The sequence below is a fragment of the Myotis lucifugus genome, unplaced genomic scaffold (assembly GCF_000147115.1).
Source record: "Myotis lucifugus unplaced genomic scaffold, Myoluc2.0 scaffold_18, whole genome shotgun sequence".
Taxonomy (NCBI): Eukaryota; Metazoa; Chordata; class Mammalia; order Chiroptera; family Vespertilionidae; genus Myotis; species Myotis lucifugus.
Genome location: NW_005871066.1, coordinates 4,187,971 through 4,210,215, shown reverse-complemented (window position 1 = coordinate 4,210,215; position 22,245 = coordinate 4,187,971). Strand labels below are relative to the sequence as shown.

At 40.7% G+C, this 22,245-nt stretch overlaps 1 protein-coding gene across 1 annotated transcript in view; it reads left to right on the top strand.

Moving 5' to 3' along the window:
• Nucleotides 1-22,245, top strand: part of HECW1 (HECT, C2 and WW domain containing E3 ubiquitin protein ligase 1) — a 151,880-nt gene that overhangs the window by 115,647 nt on the left and 13,988 nt on the right. Inside the window, exons 14-24 of the mRNA XM_023751008.1 lie at nucleotides 870-991; nucleotides 2,345-2,530; nucleotides 5,227-5,361; nucleotides 6,637-6,742; nucleotides 7,675-7,771; nucleotides 13,052-13,135; nucleotides 13,595-13,704; nucleotides 16,743-16,863; nucleotides 17,903-18,016; nucleotides 18,850-19,002; nucleotides 19,468-19,471. Coding sequence (XP_023606776.1) covers nucleotides 870-991; nucleotides 2,345-2,530; nucleotides 5,227-5,361; nucleotides 6,637-6,742; nucleotides 7,675-7,771; nucleotides 13,052-13,135; nucleotides 13,595-13,704; nucleotides 16,743-16,863; nucleotides 17,903-18,016; nucleotides 18,850-19,002; nucleotides 19,468-19,471 — 1,232 coding nt within the window. The remainder of the gene's footprint in view (nucleotides 1-869; nucleotides 992-2,344; nucleotides 2,531-5,226; nucleotides 5,362-6,636; nucleotides 6,743-7,674; nucleotides 7,772-13,051; nucleotides 13,136-13,594; nucleotides 13,705-16,742; nucleotides 16,864-17,902; nucleotides 18,017-18,849; nucleotides 19,003-19,467; nucleotides 19,472-22,245) is intronic.

Below are 22,245 nucleotides of genomic sequence, written 5' to 3'. Positions count from 1 at the left end.
AGCCTTCTGAGAGAGATGTGGTAAAGTGGTTGAGCAATGAGAAACATGAGAAAAAAGGAGCAAAGGAATTTATTTCTGGGTTTGGTATCACATATGTTGGCATTTGCTATGTAGCAAACCACCCCAAAGCTTAGTAGCTTAAATTCACAGCCTTGCATTTATCCAATGGTCCTGCAGATAGGCAATTTGAGCAGAGTTCAGCAAGGTGGCTCCTCAGAAGCCACTGGGCTCCCCCATCTGTCCTTGGTCCACTGTCCAATCAGCCATGACCCGTCTGCCCTGAGAGGGCCTCAGCTGGGCGGCTTGTTCCTGCTCCCCATGGCTTCTCCTCTTGCGCAGGGCTAGCCGATGTTTGTTCTCATGATGGTGGCAGAGTTCAGAGTGAGTGTGGGGACACAGAGGCTTCGAAACCTTGGCTCGAAGCCTCTGCTAGATTGTGTTCGATAAAGCCAGACACATGGCCAGCTCGATTCAACAAGGGGAGAAGCTGCAAAGTCTCATGCAGATGGGTGTGGGTGCAGGGAAGGAAAAAATTGTGGTTCTTTCTGCAAACAAACTATCATACCTACGATTAGCAATTTGTAAAGAAAATTTTAAAAAGTAATTGGCACAAAAAGGACAAGATATTTAAGGACTTGAGCCTAACTGAAATTATACAGAAACACTCCTAGAAATAATGGTTCTTACCTGACATACACAAGGTGATATGACTCCTGGTCAGATCACTGACTCCTAGTCAGATTACTATTAAAAACAGCCCACTCCAGCTGTGCAGGTAAAGGTGTGTGTGCTGCTGGTATGCAGAGAAAAGTGCTGGGTTTGAAATGACTCTTTCAATGCGCTCTGTGCTTTTGCTTCACCTTTTCCAGATCTGAGGAGAGAAGGGTCACTTTCTCCTGTGAACTCACAAAAAATCACCTTGCTGCTGCAGTCGCCTGCGGTCAAGTTTATCACCAATCCTGAGTTCTTCACTGTACTGCATGCCAATTATGTGAGTGCTCCAGAAATGCAGAGTGGGCCTGGCCTGGCTTCCATCAAGACCAAAAGCGCAACTTTGCCAAGTTGTTTGATACCTGAATGAGGGTAGAATTTTCTTGCCTGAAAGAGAGTAGAATTTTAGCCCAGGCGAGAATAAAGGAAACAGCTCAGTCCACTCTTTTCATTCTGTGCATTTTCCAAAAAGGGAAAGAGCTGGATGGGGAAATGCTGTTTACCCTTCAGGTTTTTGTCAGTGTCAGTGTGTTCGTGTCAGTGAAACTGCTTTGGTAGAAGTGTGGGAGAAAGACTGGGGGACTAAGACTGGAGACTGATTCAACCATTCTAGTGAGAGATGACAAAGGCCTGCTAAGTCAGGGGCCGGCCTCATGGAAAGGAATGACTCATTTCAGGAGACATTTCTGGGTGGAATCAGTAACAGGGCTTTGGACCACTGTGATTGAGGGGGGTGGGAGATGAGGACTCAGGAAAGTCTGAGTCCTTTTGCTTTGAGCACCTGAGTTAGGTGGTGACTCCATTAGGCGGGTCCGGTAGTTTAATAAGATGACAAAGTTTGTGTCATGGGAGGAGGAGATCAGGTTTTAGAGGTTATATTTGAGAAGCCGCTGGGACATTCAGTGGTTAGAGCCAGAGCAGCTGCCCGGTGGTGCAGGCATGAATGCTGAAGGGGACAAGGATGCCAGATCCTGGGCACCAGGGGACTTGGGCCAGCAGGAGCTATACCGTGCCTGCTTGCTCCAGCTTTCCTTTGATCACATGCACACATCATCCCCGTGAGCCATAAAACTGTCATTTGCACAATGAGAAATTCCTGAAACTTTTTTTGTTTTTCTCATCCCCTACCCCTCATGTACAAACATTTCTACAGAGGAATCAAAGGAATGATGGGCCCTGAAGTCCTGCCTTAAATCCCAGGAACCTTAAATGAATATACTCTTTGTTGTAGACAGCTAAAGGAGCACAGGCAGACCTGTGCAGTCAGAGAGGATCCATGGAGGAGAGAGAGGAAAGAGACTCAAAGAGGTCAAGAAAGATTCAAAAAAGCCAATGGCTGAGAGAGGAAGGAAGGAGGAGGGAGGGGAGCTTTGAGATGCACAGGGAGGTCGACTGTGTCCCAGGCTGTGGAGCAGCAGGTAGAGTAGGGATCACAAACAGGGCCATGTGTGTTTACAGCTGCTCATTTAATTTTTCAGCAAGATTTCTGCTTCTGAGGCTGCCTCCTCGAGGCTCACAATAAATAACTGTTTAGAAATCACATTATATCACATTAAGGTTCTCAAACTGTGCTTGATCTGTGTTTTTTCTAATCCTCCACTCCCTACCCCAACTGGCTCTGACCCCATCTCAGAATGCTTACCGCGTCTTCACCAGTAGCACCTGCTTAAAGCACATGATTCTGAAAGTCCGGCGGGATGCACGCAATTTTGAACGCTACCAGCATAACCGGGACTTGGTGAATTTCATCAACATGTTTGCAGACACACGTCTGGAATTGCCTCGGGGCTGGGAGATCAAAACGGACCAGCAGGGAAAGGTGAGTGTGACTGTGTGGCCCTTTCCTCATGGGGCCTTTTCCTTGAAAGGAAAGACACTGTGAACGTGAGGAGGGAGGTTGATGAGGAGAAGAGAGCCTATGAGCCTGGGATGTGCCATTGGCTCCCAGGAGGCAGGGAGGAGGAACTGTCCACAGCAGGGTTTCTGTCCTGTGCACTGGAGTGTGTTTAGCAGCATCCCTGACTTCTGCCCACTGAGCACCCCCACCAAGTTTGGACCTTACTATATATGCCCCCTGGGGAGCAAAATCACCCCCATTTGAGAGCTACTGTCTACATCTCTTTACATTTAGGTTTGGAATTTGAAACCAGATTCTGTTCAATGACCTTCCACTGTTTGCCTCCTTAGACTGCTAACTCCCAGAGAACAACATTATTCGTTAAATGGGAGTGACATTGTTAGATTACTCACTGCGATTTCCCTAGTAAGCCTTCAGTTCTCCTTAAAGCAGCCTGGCAAACAGTGATGGGGCACATTGAGTTTGTGCCATGTTAACTGGCCTGCATTTTGCCTTTGTGTGACCTTAACCAAAACTGGTCCTTCCCGGCAATGCTTTAGACGCCTAATTGGGTTTGCTAAAGGGAGAATGTTTTTTCTTAATCATCATCATTCATCTCAATGTATTTACAAGACAGGCCAACGTTTACTAAAGAACTGTCCCTGTGTAATCTTTTGTGAACTTTGGTGGAGAGAACCCCTCCCTGTTTTAGGGTCAAAGGAAACAGAAGTTTCTACCAGCAGACATGTCTCTCAATAGGCAACTGAATTACTCCATTTTTTCTCTTGGCGATTGTGAACCTGCAAAGCCATAGTTCCCCGGAGTGAGTTGATGTCCCCAGAGTGGTACTGTCATAAAAAACAGTGCCACTGGGAGCTATAAACCCTTTCCCACAAACCGCTTAGCATGCCTCAGCACCTGAACTCTCTAGGTTGTGTGAGAAAAGACTGTGTCCACTAATGCAAGTCCATGAGTACTAGGAAGCTCTATGACCAGCTCCTCTGTACTCAGGGATTAAATGGGGTGGGGGGATTCCTTGTACAGCAGATCTCCTCATTTACTGGATGTGGCCTCCACTGGGAGAATGACAGTGATTTATATACTATGAGGACTTGCTGGGATGTGGTAGGGTGGGAAATGAAGCTTGAGCTGGAACAGAAAGTAAAGGATCAGTGCTGGGGTGCACCTGCCTATCTCAGGGGTTTGCGGTGGTGGCCATGATTGCATTTATTGTTTAACCAAGATGCCAAGGGATACCACTATGAGTCAGTGAACAGAAAGGCAGTGTTTATTATGCAAGAGCACACACTAATGCAAGCCATTTGCCTATCCTTGGATTTTCAAGAATGAAGCTCTCATATCAGGAAACAAACAGCAGAGGCCCAGGGAATGCAGAGAGGCCCCAGATGCAGTCAACCCTGGTCCTCCATGATACACACACTGCCTCCTACTCATCACTATAGCAGAAAGCAAAGCAGCTGAGACATGTACCTAGAGACTGTCTTTATTCCATTGTATATTCTTGCCTCTTTTATCATATATTAATTGACTGTATAAGTGTGGGTTTATTTCTGGGCACTTTATTCTGTTCCATTGATCTATATGTCTGTTTTTATGACAGTACCATGCTTTTTTGATTTCTATAATCTTGAAATATAGCTTAATATCAGATAGCCTCTAACTTCGTTCTTCTTTCTCAAGATCGCTGTGGCTATTTGTAGTCTTTTTTTTGTTATACATAAATTTTTGGGTTATTTGTTTTAGTTCTGTGAAATACTCCATTAGTATTTTTCAGAGAACTGAAAGTAATCATTATGCACCCATCAATCTGAATACTATATGCTTATTAAAATTCTATGTTAAAAGAAAATTTAATAACTTAGGGAAATGCTTATAAAATAATAGGCAAAAAGATTTACAACAAAATTATTGTTAATGTGGGGAAAATGTATATATGTGCATATGTGTATATTTGCATAGGAAAAGAAAAAAATCTGGAAAATATTACCAAAATAGCCCAGCCAGTGTGGCTCAGTGGTTGAGCATCGACCCATGAACCAGAAGCTCATGGTTTGATTCCCAGTCAGGGCACATGCCTGGGTTATGGGCTCGGTCTCCAGTGGGGGACGTACAGGAAGCAGCTGATCAATGATTCTCTCTCATCATTGATGTTTCTATCTCTCCCTCTCCCTTCCTCTCTGAAATCAATAAATTTTTTAAATTACCAAAATATTTTAGTGATTGCCTTTAGATTGTGTTATTTGGGATGATTTAAGTTATTTTCTTTTTACTATTTTATCCTTTCAATTTTTTTATCAGTGAGACTCTACTAATTCTATATTAAAAAGCATTTTTTAAAAAGTAAAATCCTATAAAAGTTATTAATCACTAGTATTATTTATCCATCAAAAGCTCTATTTATCTTATTTTGCATATGAAATAAAGTGTTGTTATTACTACTGTATGACTTCACAGTGTAAAGTGTTAATGACTGCTATTGCTTCATTCAACTACTGAGCAAACAGATGCACAGTGCCCAGTGTTCCATCTAATTTTGAGTAGATAAAAAAGAGAGACAGAAATAAACATGATGCCTTGGCCCCGTAGCATTCCCTTACAGGGTTCACTGCACTCTGGCTCATTCTCATGGCTTGCTTTTTTCACTGGTCTGTCTGCAGTCTTTTTTCGTGGACCACAACAGTCGAGCGACCACTTTCATTGACCCCCGAATCCCTCTTCAGAACGGCCGTCTTCCTAATCATCTGATGCATCGCCAGCACCTCCAGAGGCTCCGCAGTTACAGTGCTGGAGAGGTAACACCCTTTCCCCACCCTCAGCTCACGGGTCCGCAGACTCTGCCCCTGTTGGTGGAGCCAGAACTACTTCTAAGTGGCTGAGATCTAGGAGAAATTAACCAGGCATAAGGAGTACCCTGTTCGCATCCCACCACGTGCTGGTCTAGTTTATATCTCTTTTATTACCTGTGCTTGCCTATTGCTGAGCCATGAAAGGCTGCCACCTTTCATAAGCTCACATTCATTGCCTTTCTGAAATACTGTCTCTGTATCCCATAATCTTTCCTGTCCTCTTTTCCCAAACCAAAACTCAAAATATAGCCCTTTTCTACTTTCAAACAGTTTCGGAGAATATTATGAGAAAATCCATTTTTATGTCCTAACGTCTTTTTATAACATCAAGAGATGAGGGCACTGAGAACAATTTCCCCATAAAACAGCTTTTAAAGTTGAATTTTAGAGTGAGGCAAAAAATGAAAAAACTGTCAGAAAAAAAAGAAATATCTATTTGGCCCCCTCAGAGAGTCATTCCAGGGAGAACCACAGAGTACATACACCTCAGAGGAAACTGGAAAAATTACAATCTCCCTAAAAAGCTTCCAGATAGCAAACATAAGTCTTAAACGAAGAGCTAGTTGTTGGTGTGTCATCACTTGTTGTAATGAAAGCCTCGTGTACATTTCAGAGGGGTCATCTGTGGACTCTGAGAGATGCAACTATTTCCAGTCAAGGGCACTCATGTTTCAGTGCCACTGTGATCAAATGAATTTTTCTTTCATGGGATCATCTTAGGTATCATTGTTTCAGGATACTACTGAAAACATACACATAAAAGGTGTGTGTGACGATGCAGAGAGGAAGCATTACACATCTGCAAGTGTTATGTGGGTGTCAAGACCCTCCAGATACCAGACACTCAGCAGGAAACAAGTTCACAGATTGTAGAAAGCAGTGCCCCAACTTCCCACCTCAACACAGATAGCTCCCCTGTCTGATAGCAATCGTACAATACTTCAGAAAGTACTAAGCGTGAGATGATAGTGTACAAATTCAGAACTCTGCATCAACTCGAAATATGTCATTTCAATTTATTTAAAATGTCCAAGCTCTTTAATATTTTAAGGCAATTTCAGTATTATTGTCAGGTCGCTTCATATAATAAAAAGAAACTGAGTATTGCAGACATTTCACTGTCAATAAAATATACCTCAATGTAATAACGGCTACATATGACAAACCACAGCCCACATCATACTCAATGAGCAAACACTAATGATTTTATTTTGGAATTAGGCCTCAGATGTCTGTAGAAACAGAGGAACCTCTTTAATGGCCCGGCCAGGACACAGCCTCGTAGCTGCTATTCGAAGCCAGCATCAACATGAGTCGTTGCCACTGGGTATGTAGCATGCTTTTAGAACCCCTGGATAATCAATAATTAACCTGGCTTTTCTTATTGTGAATCCTTTAATACTGAGGATTCCATTGAGTTATTTTTCTTCCTCTTTTATGGCATAGTCTCCCCCTTTATTGTTTGTGCCCATCCTCCCCTCCCCTTCGCCTCTTTTCCCTTTCTCCTTCCTCCTCACTTTGTCCTCTCTCATCCCTCACCTCCTTCTTCCCTCATATCTTCCAGACCCACATTTCCCTTCCTTTCTCTATTCAGTGCTTTGTTAGCCAAGTCCAGGGGAGGTCATGAATTTGTTTCTGTTAGATGCAGTTTTTAATGTAAACCTCTCTTCCCTTGTGTGTATGGGGATAAGTCGACAGAGTCTTGATTTCTAAAATCAACTGCCTCTTCTCAAAACACATGCCACTTATATCGGGGGAAAAGAGGTGAGAGAGCCTAAATGGATTTGGACAGTTCCATTATCACTCCTGGAAATCAACTCATGGCCACAGGTCATAAGTGTCCAGTGCTCGGAAAAGGGTTTATTTGAACTCATAAAGAATCTTGTGCTAAAATAACTATGACAAAATGACCAAGAGAATTTATTAAGAAGAGAGTAAGACTTCGCTCGTGGGAGAACTACTTTGTATTTTATCTGTTCACACAGTAGTGAGTTAACCCATCGTTAAGTTTCTGGAATATTAGGATGATTAACTTAGATTGAGTTCACTTCTGGGGTGATTGTTTAAAAATAATAATTCTATTATATCACTGGAAACACCCTCAGGAGCTCCCTCAGGAGCTTACATTTCTTGATACATTGCTACCTGCCCCTCAAACTTCTAAATTAATTCTCGAGTCAAGCAGCCATCTTCCAATCATCAGGGAAATCATCTGTGGTCTGCAGACTGAAGCACAACTCTGCCCTTCTGTCGTTTCAGCATATAATGACAAGATCGTGGCATTTCTTCGCCAGCCAAACATTTTTGAAATGCTGCAAGAGCGTCAGCCGAGCTTGGCAAGAAACCACACACTCAGGTAGGGGCTTGTCCATCCCCGCGGAACTCTAGGCCTCCTCAGCTCTCTGTCAAGATGGGACAGCACCTCTGTGGGGAGACAGAGCAGAAGGCTTTGCTGTTTTCTATCCATGCATTTAAATTATAATTTGAATTCTCAAAACGAAGGGGCCAGAGGGTTCTAATGTGCTCAGAAGTGTAGCAATCAGCAATAATCATATTGTCAGGTTACCTATGATTCATAATGATGCTAAAATGATTTCCATTGACTTGGAAGGAAGCACTGAAAGGGAGCAACATACTTTTAATTAAAAGGTATTTATGTAAAGCACCATATACATTTTTTGAAATAAGATTATTTAATAGTAAATCATACATAAAATGACCATATTCAAAAGAAGCAAACAAAAAGTATCATATATGTTCTGATTTTCCCAAAAGTATCATATATGTTCTGTTGTTTATTAGGGTCGTATTTGACTAAGTATCTCTGGAAATCTGAATCACTACATTTGGAAGAAATAGTCACACAAAGTGATAAAAAGAGAAAATATCTCCTGAAGCTAAATCCCACTTTTTCACCAAAATAGTTAAACGCCTCTCTCTTTCAGTTTACTGTTCAGAATTTCAAACACTGGAGATGCATGGATATTAAGAGTGTTCCCTTGTAGTCTTAATTCTAGCTCACATATGGGCTAACAATCAAGTCATGTTATTTAATCCTCTACCCTTAGTCTTCTCGTCACTGAAATAGGGTCGCAATGCAGGCACTATTGAAATGCTTAAATGGGGATGTGTGTGAAAGATCAGACAAAGTGGGTGAGAACAGTCAGTTACTGCCTCTAATCCCTTACCTCCCATCTGGTGGTCTTTTGAATCTGTCAGACAACTGTAAAACTCTATTTTGTGTGATTTTCTCAATAAATCACCAACATTGGAAAATAACCTCTTTGTTATTCAAGTCCTTATTCATCCTGCCAGGACATATCAATTATATTCTTGCCCCTCCAAGACCCCCTCATTGACACCTCTTTTCCCTTTGTTTTTACCTTTGTAAATTAGAACCACCATCCTCCAAATTGGCCATTATCTCTCCATTCCTTCCTCTGTCCTCATTTCCACATCTAAACATTTACCTCCTCACTTTTTCTCTTCTAGCCCTTTTATTCTCTTCTCTATCATGACCAGTATTTGGATTTTCATCATTTCTCTCCTGAAGTTGGCAGGGGTCTCTTAGAAGATATCCCCTATCATCCTACTGTAACCAGAATTATCTTCTTATAGAACAGATCAAATTATGTCCCTCCTGTCCCTCAACAAAAGCTCATGGCTCTCATTGCATATGAAATAAAGATTTCTAAGCACAATTCCCATGGTCTCCAAAGCCTGGCCCTAGCCTAACTCTCCATCCTGTGCTAGTATTTTTCTCCCAGCATCTTCCATTTTCACCAAATAAGCTGTCCCTCTCTTCTACCTTCTCCTTTTCTGGAATGGATTTCCTTTTGTGGATAGCTCATCCTATTTTAAAGGCTCAAATCAAATGCAAAGATTTGGTGATTCAAGCAGACTCTAGAATTTCTTGTGCCTTACTTTAAACATTCTTTTTGTACTTCTAAGGTATTTCCCCTTATCTCTGTTATTCTATCATGTACTTATGTCTCCCTACAACACTATAAGCTCTTTAGTGCAGGACCTTGTCTGTGTACCCACTCTGACCCTCAGAACCTGGTCCTTTAATTTAAAGATGGAAAACATTACTTTTGGAGTGAAGGAAAAGGCCTTAGCATGAACAGTTGAGCTTAAGCATGAGTATTGTCACTTCCACTTATGTCCAACGCTGCCCAAATTTCATTACTGCGCTGCTAAAGGCAGGGCCATGCTCAGTCATATAGGTCATTTATTCATGGGCTCCGTTATTTTCTCACAGTACATCATAATCTAAGGGATTTTCAAAGAATTTTCAGAGGCGTTATACTAACTAAAAAGTTTTTGACACATTTCTGCTTTTGAACATTGTTTAATGTATTGGTTCCACCACTAAGTAATTAATTCACTGCTTACTTTTTAGAGAAATTTGAATCCACTAAAGGCACTATATTCCCATTTAAATAATTTGAATAATTTGAAAGTAGAAACAATATAACCTCCATAAGAGTAGGACCTATGTCAGTTTTGCCTGCTACTACAAGTAAAAGAGTATATTTTCAAAGAGAAATAAACTTTTGAGCCTTATTGTGTAATATCACGTTTTTTAAAATCTTAAGAGTTTTGTTGCAGTGTGGAATTATACAATTATGATTTTCCACACATGGGGGGACTTGGAGTGAGGGAAATGGAAAAACCATGGAAATTGTTTAGTATAGAAACTAATAACCTTTTCTTAAAGGTTGAAAGTATTCCAGATCCCCCCTTTTCCCCCATTGATCCCCTCCACCCCACCCCCAGCAGGCCTTCACCACATTATTGTCTGTATCCATGGGTTATGCATATATGCATATAAATTCTTGGGTTAATCTCTTCCTGTCCCCTTCCCTTTAAAGAATATGATGAGAAACATTATAGACTTGCCCTCACATATAAACATAAGCTTTTGCATATAATTTCAAATGAAGGACTTGTGGACTCCAGGTTGGGAATCCAAATATTTCATCAAAAACAGTTGACCAACAATGACATCAGAAACTAAGAGGGGATGGAATTAAAAAGGTAGAATGACAAGAATAAGAACTTGCTCTTTAGGGGGTCACTCTTAAGGGAACTAGGAAGCTGGGCACTGCTTGCTGGGATTGAACCTTTGCCTGCTCCTGGGTGTGATGTGAGTGTGAGTCAGCTCCATCTTAAAGGTCCAAGAGTTGAAAATAAAAGCACATCTTCCCATGACCCTGTCCGGAGGAAGAACTGAATGCTTCCTCTGTGGTACCAAGGTGAGGACAGTGACCCTTATTCAGCCATAGCTATTTTCAGGGAGCCATGGATCCACTGTCTTGGGTCCACAAAGTCAGTTGCTGGGTTAGAGGGTAGAGAATGAGTTTCAGGAAACTGTTTTCAGCAGTGAATCGTAAGGAAGCCACACATAGAGGGGGAAGATGGAGCCAGAAAACCCAGAGGCTAATGGTATCTGTTAATTTTAAGGGTCATGGTCGCAGTCCTTATTCATTCATTCTTTCCTTCAACTAGTGCTTTTATTGTGCAACTAATCTGAATCAGGATTGTGCTAGGGCTATGTATGTAGCAGCAAGCAAAACAGACATAGGTCTTACTCTGATGGCACTTGCAATCTATTAAGGGAGACAGATGACAGACAAGTTTGGCCTGTTTTGTTTTTTTGTGTTTTTTTAAAGCCAAATATATAGCCATAGAATTTGTTAAGGGTCATGAAGGATGCGATCAGAAGTCAGCAATAGTGGGTAATAGGCTGGTGCAGAGGAGGAGGACGTACGTCCTAAGCAGAATGCAGGGAAGGCTTTCAGAATGCAGGTAGTTGACACTAAACTGAAACCTGAAGGATGAGAAGAAACTGTTCCCAAGATGCAAGGTGGGGATCAGGGAGAGAGTGCGCAAAGGCCCCACACAAGAAAAGGCTTGATGTAGGTGAAGAGCGAAAAAACGCCAGGATGGCTTAGGGTGGATTGAGACTATGGTGAAATTGGAAAGGGAGGCTTGTCAGCAATGGAAAGGAGCTGGGATTTTATCTGAAGTTAATTTCATTTACAAAGTGATTAAAGAGTTTTCAGCAGGAAAGAAAGATAGATGAATTTGTGTTTTTAATGACCACTTGGGCTATTCTGTAGAGAAAAATGCTAGACTGGAGGTGGGACATAAGATATAGGAGAAGGGGTTACTAGGAGACTATGATATTAATCTCCTTGTATGGAGGATGGTAGAGCATGGGTGGAGGGGAGGGAAGAGCTTGCGTGATAGCGTGCATGCAAAAACAACAGAGGCTGGTGACCGCTTGCACATGGGGGTGAGGAGCCGAGAATGATAGCCAGGTGTGATGCTTTGAAGATCAGTGGGTGATGGTGTCTGTCTTTGTCCTTTGGGGCTTGCTATACAAAGTACCACAGACTGGGTGACTTATAAACAGCAGAAAATTACTGCTCACAGTGTGGCGACTCGAAGTCCAAGAACTTGGTGCTACCATAATCAGAATGAGGGCCTTCTTTCAGGTTACAAACTTCTCATATCCTCACATGTAAGAGACAAGGGCACTAATCTCAGACAAGAGGGCTCTGCCTTCATGACCTAATCACATCCTCAAGCCCCACCTCCTAACACCATTACATTGGGCTTTGGGATTCCAACATGCAAAAGAAATTTTAAAGTTAAATATTGTTTTTAAAATTGCCCTCTAAATCTTCCCAGATTTATGCTGCATTGCTTCAAGGCATTTTTTAAAAATTCTTTGAAGCATGCATGCAATTGAATTAATCTTGGTTATGGTATTTACAGTATTTGAATATTTGAATGTCAAAAAAGCCAATTACAAAGTTCATTTGATCAAAAAAAAAAAGCTATTTATCCATAGACTTATTGGAATAATTTGCCAGGTTAGAGTTGGAGATTGTGGAAAAAGGTCAGAATGTATAAACTGCAATCAAACAGAGAGAAATGTAGGCCTGTGCTCGGACCATCGGGAGACTCTCGCGTGTTCTGGAGGTCAGACTCTCTTGGTGCCCAGCGTGCCTTACACATTTCCCATCAGGCATAAGGCTCCTCACTCTCTTTCCATGACCTCCAAGATGTCCTGAGCCCACCACAGTCCTTCAGCCGCTCTCCTAGTCCAGCTCCACTCCCGATGGCCATGGCTCTTCAAGGACCTACCTTCGTTGTGTTCCTTAGCTTCTGTCCCTGTGAGTCTGGGGAGAGGGGATTCCTTGTAGAGCAGTGATAGCAAAACTTTTGAGCTCGGCGTGTCAGCATTTTGAAAAACCCTAACTTAACTCTGGTGCCGTGTCACATATAGAAATTTTTTGATATTTGCAACCATAGTAAAACAAAGACTTATATTTTTGATATTTATTTTATATATTTAAATGCCATTTAACAAAGAAAAATCAACCAAAAAAATGAGTTCGCGTGTCACCTCTGACACGCGTGTCATAGGTTCGCCATCACTGTTGTAGAGTATCCTGGGAACCTGCAATACGAACTTTAAATACCAAGATACTAGTATACTTGACACTAATTAGGACATCGCTGCTCAGCCACATTGGAAGAGAGAGAAAAAGGGATCAGAAAAGGATTCATTCCTTGGCTTCTGAGTTGTGGTGTAACTCTTTTCTTTTCCACATTATTTTAGGGAGAAAATCCATTACATTCGGACTGAGGGTAATAATGGGCTGGAAAAGTTGTCCTGTGATGCAGATCTAGTTATTTTGCTGAGGTAAGAGGCTAAGCCTGGAGCAATTCTGGAAAAGCTGCCCTGGGCAGTTCTTCACTACGCCCGGCTGGAACACTCACCATTTGCTCTAGAGGTTTCTAGTGACCAGAGCTGAAAAGGGCCCCCATCCACGGCCTTCTTTACATTTACAGTTCAGGTAGCAAGAGCTGAATATAGTACTTGATAGAGACTTCGTTGTAGTATTAATTAGGGTTTAAAATAACACAGAAAAAAAAATAACACAGAATTTGCGTGCTGGGGTGTGCCTATCTCTTTTTTTTCTTGATTGATTAAGGTATTACGTATGTGTCCTTATCACCCCATTGTGCCTATCTTTTAAATACTATGTAGTATGCTGAATGTGAGTGTTTTGTTGCTTTGTGAGGACTGTAACTGCTATTACGCTGATTCATGAGTACTCTCTCATGGACAGAAAATAAACTCTTTTTTTTTTCTTTGCAGTCTCTTTGAAGAAGAGATTATGTCCTACATCCCCCTGCAAGCTGCCTTCCACCCAGGGTACAGCTTCTCTCCTCGCTGTTCACCCTGCTCCTCACCTCAGAACTCCCCAGGTAACTTGAGAGGCTGGCAGGGTCTCTCCTGTAAGTGGCCACCTGTGTTTCTACCAGATGATGGTGAAAGAAGGACGGTTGTATGCTTGCCTGTCTCTCTGCCACCTGTTTTTGTAATGCCCCGAGACTTGAATGCATTTTACATTTCAAATGGTTTGAATTTTTTTTTTTTTTGCAAAACCAGGATTTCATGACATGTATAAATTATGTGAAATTCAAATTTCAATGCCTATAAATAAAATTTTAGTGGAACCCAATCATACTGGTTTAAGTATTTTTAATGGCAACAGCAGGTGTGAGCAGTAGTGACAGAGACCATATGACCCCAAAACCCTAAACGATTTACTATCTGTCTGCCAGACCCCTGCTCTAAATTTCTATTACATTCCAAATGCATTCTATAAGAACTCAAAAGGGGCCCAGCCAGTGTAGCTCAGTTGTTGAGCATCAACCTATGAACCAGGAGGTCATGGTCCGATTCCTGGTCAGGGTATATGCCTGGGTTGCAGGCTCCATCCCCAGTGTGGTGCAAGAGGCAGCCGATCAATGATTCTCTCTCACCATTGATATTTCTATCTCTCTCTTCCTCTCCTTTCCTCTCTGAAATCAATTAAAGTATATATTTTTTAATTTAAAAGGAAAGAGCCCTTTATGAAACCTTCATCCTTATGACTCAGAGTGTTAATAGATATCAATTTTTGGCAACGTTTCTCATGTTGTAAAGAAGTTAGTAGGATGCATGGTTAGTAGGGATCACCATACGTACCCAAGGAAGATGCCAAAGAGTTTTCTTACATGGTATGAGATGGTTCCCCTGAAGTTTTCTTTATGTATTAGAATGATTTACTCATGATACAAAAAATCTTTGTCGATATTTTTCATTCCCAATGAGGAAATATATATTAGACTGTTTATTGAAAAAGGAAGATACTATTTTCTATGTTCATCAAAACAATTAAGTAAAAACCATACCCCCAAACATGACCAGATATTGGAGACTTTCCCCCATTTGTTAGTTAGCATTATCACATTGTTGCAGGTATCAAGGTAACCCAATTTTTATATAACTTTAAAAGTAAAGGAGTAGTTTGAAATATCTGGTAACTTTTTATCTCACGACCTCAAGAGTCAGAGTCCAAGTTTGGCTTCTGAAGTGCATGGAGAAATTCAGAAGAGAAACAGAATTTAGCAAAATTCTCTGTCCCTCAAAAAGGGTGTGACAGCATCACTCAATGCTGCTATAATTGCTAAAACTAGAATGTTTTTTGGTTTGGCTCCTCCAAGTCATGTCACTTGAAACTCTCTCAGAGGTGTTTTTGTTCACTGTTAAACTCGGTTTTTAAGTCAGTATCTCTCTGTTGTTACTTCCTCCAAACAAGTGTACCAATGACATTGTTGAGGAAATGCCTAATGCAGTGATGGCGGACCTTTTGAGCTCGGCGTGTCAGCATTTTGAAAAACCCTAACTTAACTGGTGCCGTGTCACATATAGAAATTTTTTTATATTTGCAACCATAGTAAAACAAAGACTTATATTTTTGATATTTATTTTATACATTTAAATGCCATTTAACAAAGAAAAATCAACCAAAAAAATGAGTTCGCGTGTCACCTCTAGGTTCGCCATCACTGGCCTAATGCTGCTACCCCTGACTTACAATGTAACTGAGGTGCCATGACCTGGGGAAGGTGGAGCAGAGCTTTGTCAGAGCCAGAACGATCATCTCCAGTGTACACAGGGTGACTTACTTTTGGGGAGCAGGGCCTTCCATTGGGAGAAGCTGTTGGTCTAGATCAGTGGTCGGCAAACTGCGGCTCACGAGCCACATGCAGCTCTTTGGCCCCTTGAATGTGGCTCTTCTGCAAAATACCACGTGTGGGCACGCACATACAGTGCGATTGAAACTTCGTGGCCCATGCGCAGAAGTTGGTATTTTGTGCGAGCCACACTCAAGGAGCCAAAGAGCCGCATGTGGCTCGTGAGCCGCAGTTTGCCAACCACTGGTCTAGATGATGATCTGCCATTTTGTTGTAGAGATTGTCCCAGTCTTGTAACCTGTCTACACTTTGGTCCAAACTTTGACAATGAGTGTGATTTTAACATCACTATATGTGAGAGATACATATGGAAATGGAAAAAGAAGAGACAATAAAGAGTGATTTGCTAAATGAGATATATTTGGATAACTTTTATAAAAAGACTCAACTTTCCTGATACAGATATTACTGATGCCATGAGTCCAAGCACTCATCCCAGTTCATTTTGTCAGAGTACTTCATTATTTATCCTCTTGGCTTTGACGATAGGGTCCTAGATTATATAATCCAAATATAGTAATATTAAGTTTTACAATTCTCATTTTCTAGACTTTTATGAAATTTACCTGGATGCTACAGAGATTCAGAATCATAGATTTTTATGCCAAAGTACTTTGCAAAATGCATAGAAGTGACCATGGGGATAGTGGCAGTACCAGCAATAGTAAAAGATATTTGTCTTTCTCTGACTGGCTTATTTCACTTAGCATATTAATCTCCAGGTACCGCCATGCTATCTCAAAGGATAATAGATCCTTCAATTTTAGCATCAATATCAATATACTTAGAGAAATACAACATATGCATATATTACAGCTGCCTCATTAGAGTTACAATCACTTCTTATAATATAGTGACTTACAAAAAAAGTTTAATCTTTTAATCTAAAACAATCATAGTTTTGTTTATGTTGTTTTAGATTATTTAAGTGCAATTAAGCCAATAAATATGCTCATCAAAGAATTTATAGGAGAAATATAACCTGAAATGTAGTGGAAGACATAAATATTTCTTGTCAGCAGAATTTTTTTGGTATTATCTTATTTCTACTTATTGTAAAAGTAATTGAAGGAGTAATAGAAATTAAGGGAAACTTCTTGAAGAAAAAAATATGAAGACACATGAATATGCCTCTGGTCAGCCCTTCCTCTACCGCTGCTCGATGTGTTTGTTCTTTGACAAACAGTGTTGACCCTCAGCCCATGTACTTCTCTCTGCAGGTTTACAGAGAGCCAGTGCACGAGCCCCTTCGCCCTACCGGAGAGACTTTGAGGCCAAGCTCCGTAATTTCTACCGGAAACTGGAAGCCAAAGGATTTGGTCAGGGTCCAGGGAAAATTAAGTAAGTGCTCCAGTACCTGACACTGAATTCAGAGGGTAGCTTTTTTTTATCTTTTTCTCCTTTATACCTTTGTAATATTATTTTGGAAATTGGATACCATGGTGTGGTAAAAGTTATTTTCATAGTAAAGAGAAAGAAAAAATTTACGAAGTTAAGAAGAAAGAAGAACGGAAGTTAAGAAATTGAAGAGGAGGCAGAAAGGGAAGGGAAGAGACGGGCCAGAAAGAAAAAAAACAGTAGATTTCAGACAAAGGCATATGTAAAGTCAATGGTAGACCTTTTCAGAAAACAATGAATCTTGATCTAAATTAAAAAATCGTATATTCCTTTACTTTTTCTTGGGACACATTTAACTCATTAGTCAAATTCATAGGTTCTTTGTAACTTTGTAATAGGAGGCTAAGTAAAAAGTTGTGGGTTTTTCTCCTTCTGGGTTTTGTGTTTTTGTTTTGTTTTTGAAAAGCCAAACCCAAACTCAGGAATCCAATTGAAAAGATTTTTTTTAATTGATAAAAAAAAAAACAGGATGGAATGTATCTATAATAATAAAAGCATAATATGCTAATTAGACCAGACAGCCGAACAACCTTCCGGATGTCATTCCGAACAAAGCTGCAGCATCAGAAGCAGAGGCAGAGGCGGTTAGGGGCGATCAGGCAGGCAGGCTAGCAGTTAGGGGTGATCAGGCAGGCAGATGAGTGGTTAGGGGCAATCAGGCAGGCAGGCAGGCGAGCAGGTAGGAGCCAGTGGTCCCAGATTGTGAGAGGGTACAGGCCAGGCTAAGGGACCCTCCCCTCTGTGCACTAATATTGTGCACCAGGCCTCTAGTCTAATTATAAAAGCATACACGTTGTCCTTGTGCTATCAATGGTTTAAAAAGAGTGTTCTTTAAAAGTCCATCCCTCAACTGATGGAATCTGCACATTCATGGAGAGTCTAGGGAATGAGACCTGGGCACTCATGACTCACCTAGAATACTGTCCAACGGCAGAGCTTCGAGCCACTACTCATCACCCACGTGGCTTTTACTCCTTCCTAGGCTCATCATTCGCCGGGACCACTTGTTGGAAGGAACCTTCAATCAGGTGATGGCCTATTCCCGGAAAGAGCTCCAGCGAAACAAACTCTACGTCACCTTTGTTGGAGAAGAGGGGTGAGGCACCAGTAGTTTTATGCAGACACTTCAATGTGGTGGACCAAGCCCCTGGGTCTTGGGTGATTTTTCTCAAAAAGAAGCAGAGTGGCTCTAAGCCTTTGCCCCAAAGTGATTCTAATTGTGGCCTTCTAGGAGGTCTTTCTCCAGGTATTGCCAAGCTTGAGATTTCATGTTCTTTAAAAGCCTAAGATTATTGACAGGTACTAGAGTCTGAGGTACATGATCAAAGTATAAACCAAAACTACTGGGTCTTTACTTTTTCAAGTGGTGTACACTTTTGAGTATCTGATCAAAAAACTCTTCCTCCTAAAGTGCACCTATACAACTATATACCAAATTTGTGATATGATTTGAGTGACTTTATGGAAAATCATCTCGACCATAGAGGACAAACCCACCTCAGAGGGCATATCAGAATGAACTTGGAAACTTTTTAATTCACACATATGCACATATGCACACATACACACACGGTCACAGGAAATTCTCTTGTGCCTCCCCCAACAAAGTCTTTGTTTTTAATGGGCCAGCTGTGTATTATATCCAACAGTTGTTATATAATTTAAAAAACAAAAAAGAGGAAAGGTTAAGGAACACTGCCATAAGACTTCACTTATGGAAATCTGAGTAAGAACTTCCCCAAACCAATGACCACATCCTCATTTTTCTATGGCAAATTAATACTTCTGTTGGCTTCCACTCAAAAGAGCCAAGGCTGCTCTTGACATTCCCCAGTACTGACTCTGAAAGAGCACACTAGCACCCAGATAGAGGTAAGTCCCCTGCTTCCTGTTCATAATAGATTACCCGGGCCTCTGCTTCCTCCGCAGCCTGGATTACAGTGGTCCTTCGCGGGAGTTCTTCTTCCTTTTGTCTCAGGAGCTCTTCAACCCTTACTACGGACTCTTTGAGTATTCTGCAAATGATACCTACACGGTGCAAATCAGTCCCATGTCTGCATTTGTGGAAAACCATCTAGAATGGTAAGATCTAGAATTTTTGCTTTCTTATGTTTGCAAGTTTTAGTCTTTCTTAGTCAGAGGGCAACAGTTTTTAGAGCAGTGGGCCAGATAGAATGAGGGGTGATGAGAGTGAATAGCAAAGCACTAGAAAGAAGACTTTCTGTTAGTCTTAATCCAGAATACAAAATAAATACTAAAGACACTGCAACTTTAATGACCACTTCAAATTTATGTAAGAAACAGTAATTGCCTTCTGAGGTCCTAAATGTTGATAATTCTACTAAAATTCGGAGTCCCCAGTGGAGGCTCCTTGGAGATATATATGGGTTTGAAATTCTTTGACACTTGTACACTTTTGGACCAATAGCTTTAGCACTGTGGACATCAGCTTCTATATCTTATTGTAAAATAAAGCTGTTGGGTCACATGATCTCTATGTGTCCTTCTGACTCAAAAATCCAGTTATCTCTTTGGTTTTCCATATAGTTCTGTAGGGAAGATACTTCAAGTATTAGAAGCCTCCAGAAATCTGCATGGGAAATGAAGTACGCATGCACTTTCTTGCTGTGTCTCCACAACACCTGATTTGAAAATTACCCCTGTTCTCACTGCAGGAGTTCCAGGACTTCATAAAGAAATGAGTCCTGAAAATTGCTAGTGTGATTGTTGTGACATTGTTTACTTATGATATGTTGCAATGGCTGCTGGTGATGGGAGTTTCTGAGGTGATACCTGGGCCTACTGGACTTACAGGCCAAATTCCTGTATTTTGGTTTTGTAGCATCAAATAATCCACCTCTGCCAAGGTGTGTAGCTATTGCCATGCCAGCTCTCTTCAAATAGGCTCATCTCTGTAGTTTTTGAGCTGAGGTAGGAATGAGTCTACATCAAGCATTTGACACAAGTGATAAAACAAAAGTTGTCCTTCTCCTGTCATTTCTTTTTCTGTCACTCTCAATAAAGTGATGAAGAAGCCTATGAGACAGAAACACAAAGACAGGAAGACAGAGCAGGCAAGATATGGCCAGGGAATTTATGACCCTGAGAATTGAATGCCAGCTCTTACTTAGGTCACATTTAGATGGGGTTAGAGAGTGCTATAACCAATATAAGAATACATATATACACAGATTATACTTAATATAATCCCTCAGTTATCTCTTAATTTGTGAGCATGAAATTTAAGATGGCGTCATCGAGGCCATGAATTGGAATCTGTAACCAAAAAAGAAATATTTTCATCAAATATCATACCATATGGGACTATGCTAGATGTTGTAGGGATACCTTTACTAATTTAGCAATTATAAACTAAGCACATACTATATGCTGGGAGAATACAAAGATGAAATGAGTAAGATCTCTTCCCTGAAAGAGGTGTAGTAGGAAGAACACATAAATGAACCAATAATTATAATACAAAATCATAAGTCACCCCAATAAATTCAATAAGGGAAAAAGCTCCCGACAAACAATGTCCTGGACTGGATGATTCACAGGTAAATTTTACAAAACATTCAAAGAAAATCTAGCACCTATCCATCTCACACTACTTCAAAAATATCAAGAGGAGAAAAGATTCCAAAGCTTATTTTATGAGGCCAATATTATCCTAACACCAAAACCAAAAAAAGACACCACAAAGAAAGAAAATCATAGCCCAATATCTCTGATGAACATAAACGCTAGTGTCCTCAACAAAATATTAGCAAAATGGATCCAGCTATATATTAAAAAGACCATACACCATGACCAAGTGTGATTCATTCAGAGATGCAAGGTTGGTATAATATCTGCAAATTAAAGAACATGATACACCATATAAACAAAAAGAGATAAAAATTACATGATCATGTAAATAGATGCAATAAAATCATTTGATAAAATCCAACACCCATCTATAATAATAAAAGCATAATATGCTAATTAGACTGGACAGCTGAATGACCTTCTGGACGAAGCCAGGGCTACGAGGGCCAAGGCAGCCGCGGCGGCTGCAAGGGCTGAGCCCTTTGCAAGAATTTCGTGCATCGGGCCTCTAGTTTATAGTAATCACTCTCGGCAAAGTGGGAATAGAGAAAACATACCTCAATGTAATAAAGGCCATATATGACAAATTCACAACCCACATCATATTCAATGGGAAAAAATTAAAAGCATTTCCCTTAGATCAGCAAAGTGACAGAGAGTGCACTTCCAACACTCTTATTCAACGTAGCACTGGAAGTCCTGGCCAGAACAATCAGTAAGAAAAAATAAATGGTATCCAAATTGGAAAGGAAGAAGTAAAACTGCCATTATTTGCAGATGATAAGATACTGTATGTAGAGCACCCTAAAGACTACACCAAAAAACTATTAGACATAATAAATGAATTTGGCAAAATAGCAAGATACAAAATTAACATCCAGATATACACTGATGTTCATATTTCACAGATGCACAACATATTCCAAAAATGTATATGAAACAAAAATAACACCAAGGAGACATAGCAATCTTGAGAAAAAAGGAGCGAAGTTGGATGGATTACAGTTTTGGATCTCAAATTATACTACAAAGCCATTGTAATCAAAACAGCCTGATACTGGCACAAGAGCAGGCATATACTAGTAGATCAATGCACAGAGACCCCAGAAACTGACCCATGCCATTATGGTAAATTAATATTTGACAAAGGAGGCAAAGCATACAATGGAGTAAAGACAGTCACTTCAATAAGTGGTGTTTGGAAAATTAGACAGGTACATGGGGAAAAAATGCTTCTATACCAACTTACACCATACACGGGAATAAACTCATAACGGATGAAAGACTTAAATGTAAGTTGTGAAACAATAAAAATAGGCAGTAAAATCTCAGACATCTCATGTAGCAGGATTTTCACTGATACACCTCCTAGGGCAAGGCAAACAAAGGGAAAAATAAACAAGTGGGACTATATTAAACTAAAATGTTTCTGCACAACAAAGGAAACCATCCACAAAATTAAAAGGGAACCCACTATATGGGAAAATGTATTCACCGCTGGAGGCTCCGCTGATTGCCTACCACAGTGTGATTCTGTGTAATTCTTCCCACTGACCTTGAGCTCAACTGCCATCTGTATTAGACACACATTAACCTTCAGGTGGTTTCTTCGGGATGCTTTACTAGGTAAGGATGCATGGTCTAGAAGACTTTCCATGGCCTTGGGTTTAGGTCTTCCTCAGGGTCAATGTGGGCTGTTTGTCCATAATTCCCCTTCACCAGTGCTTTTCTTCT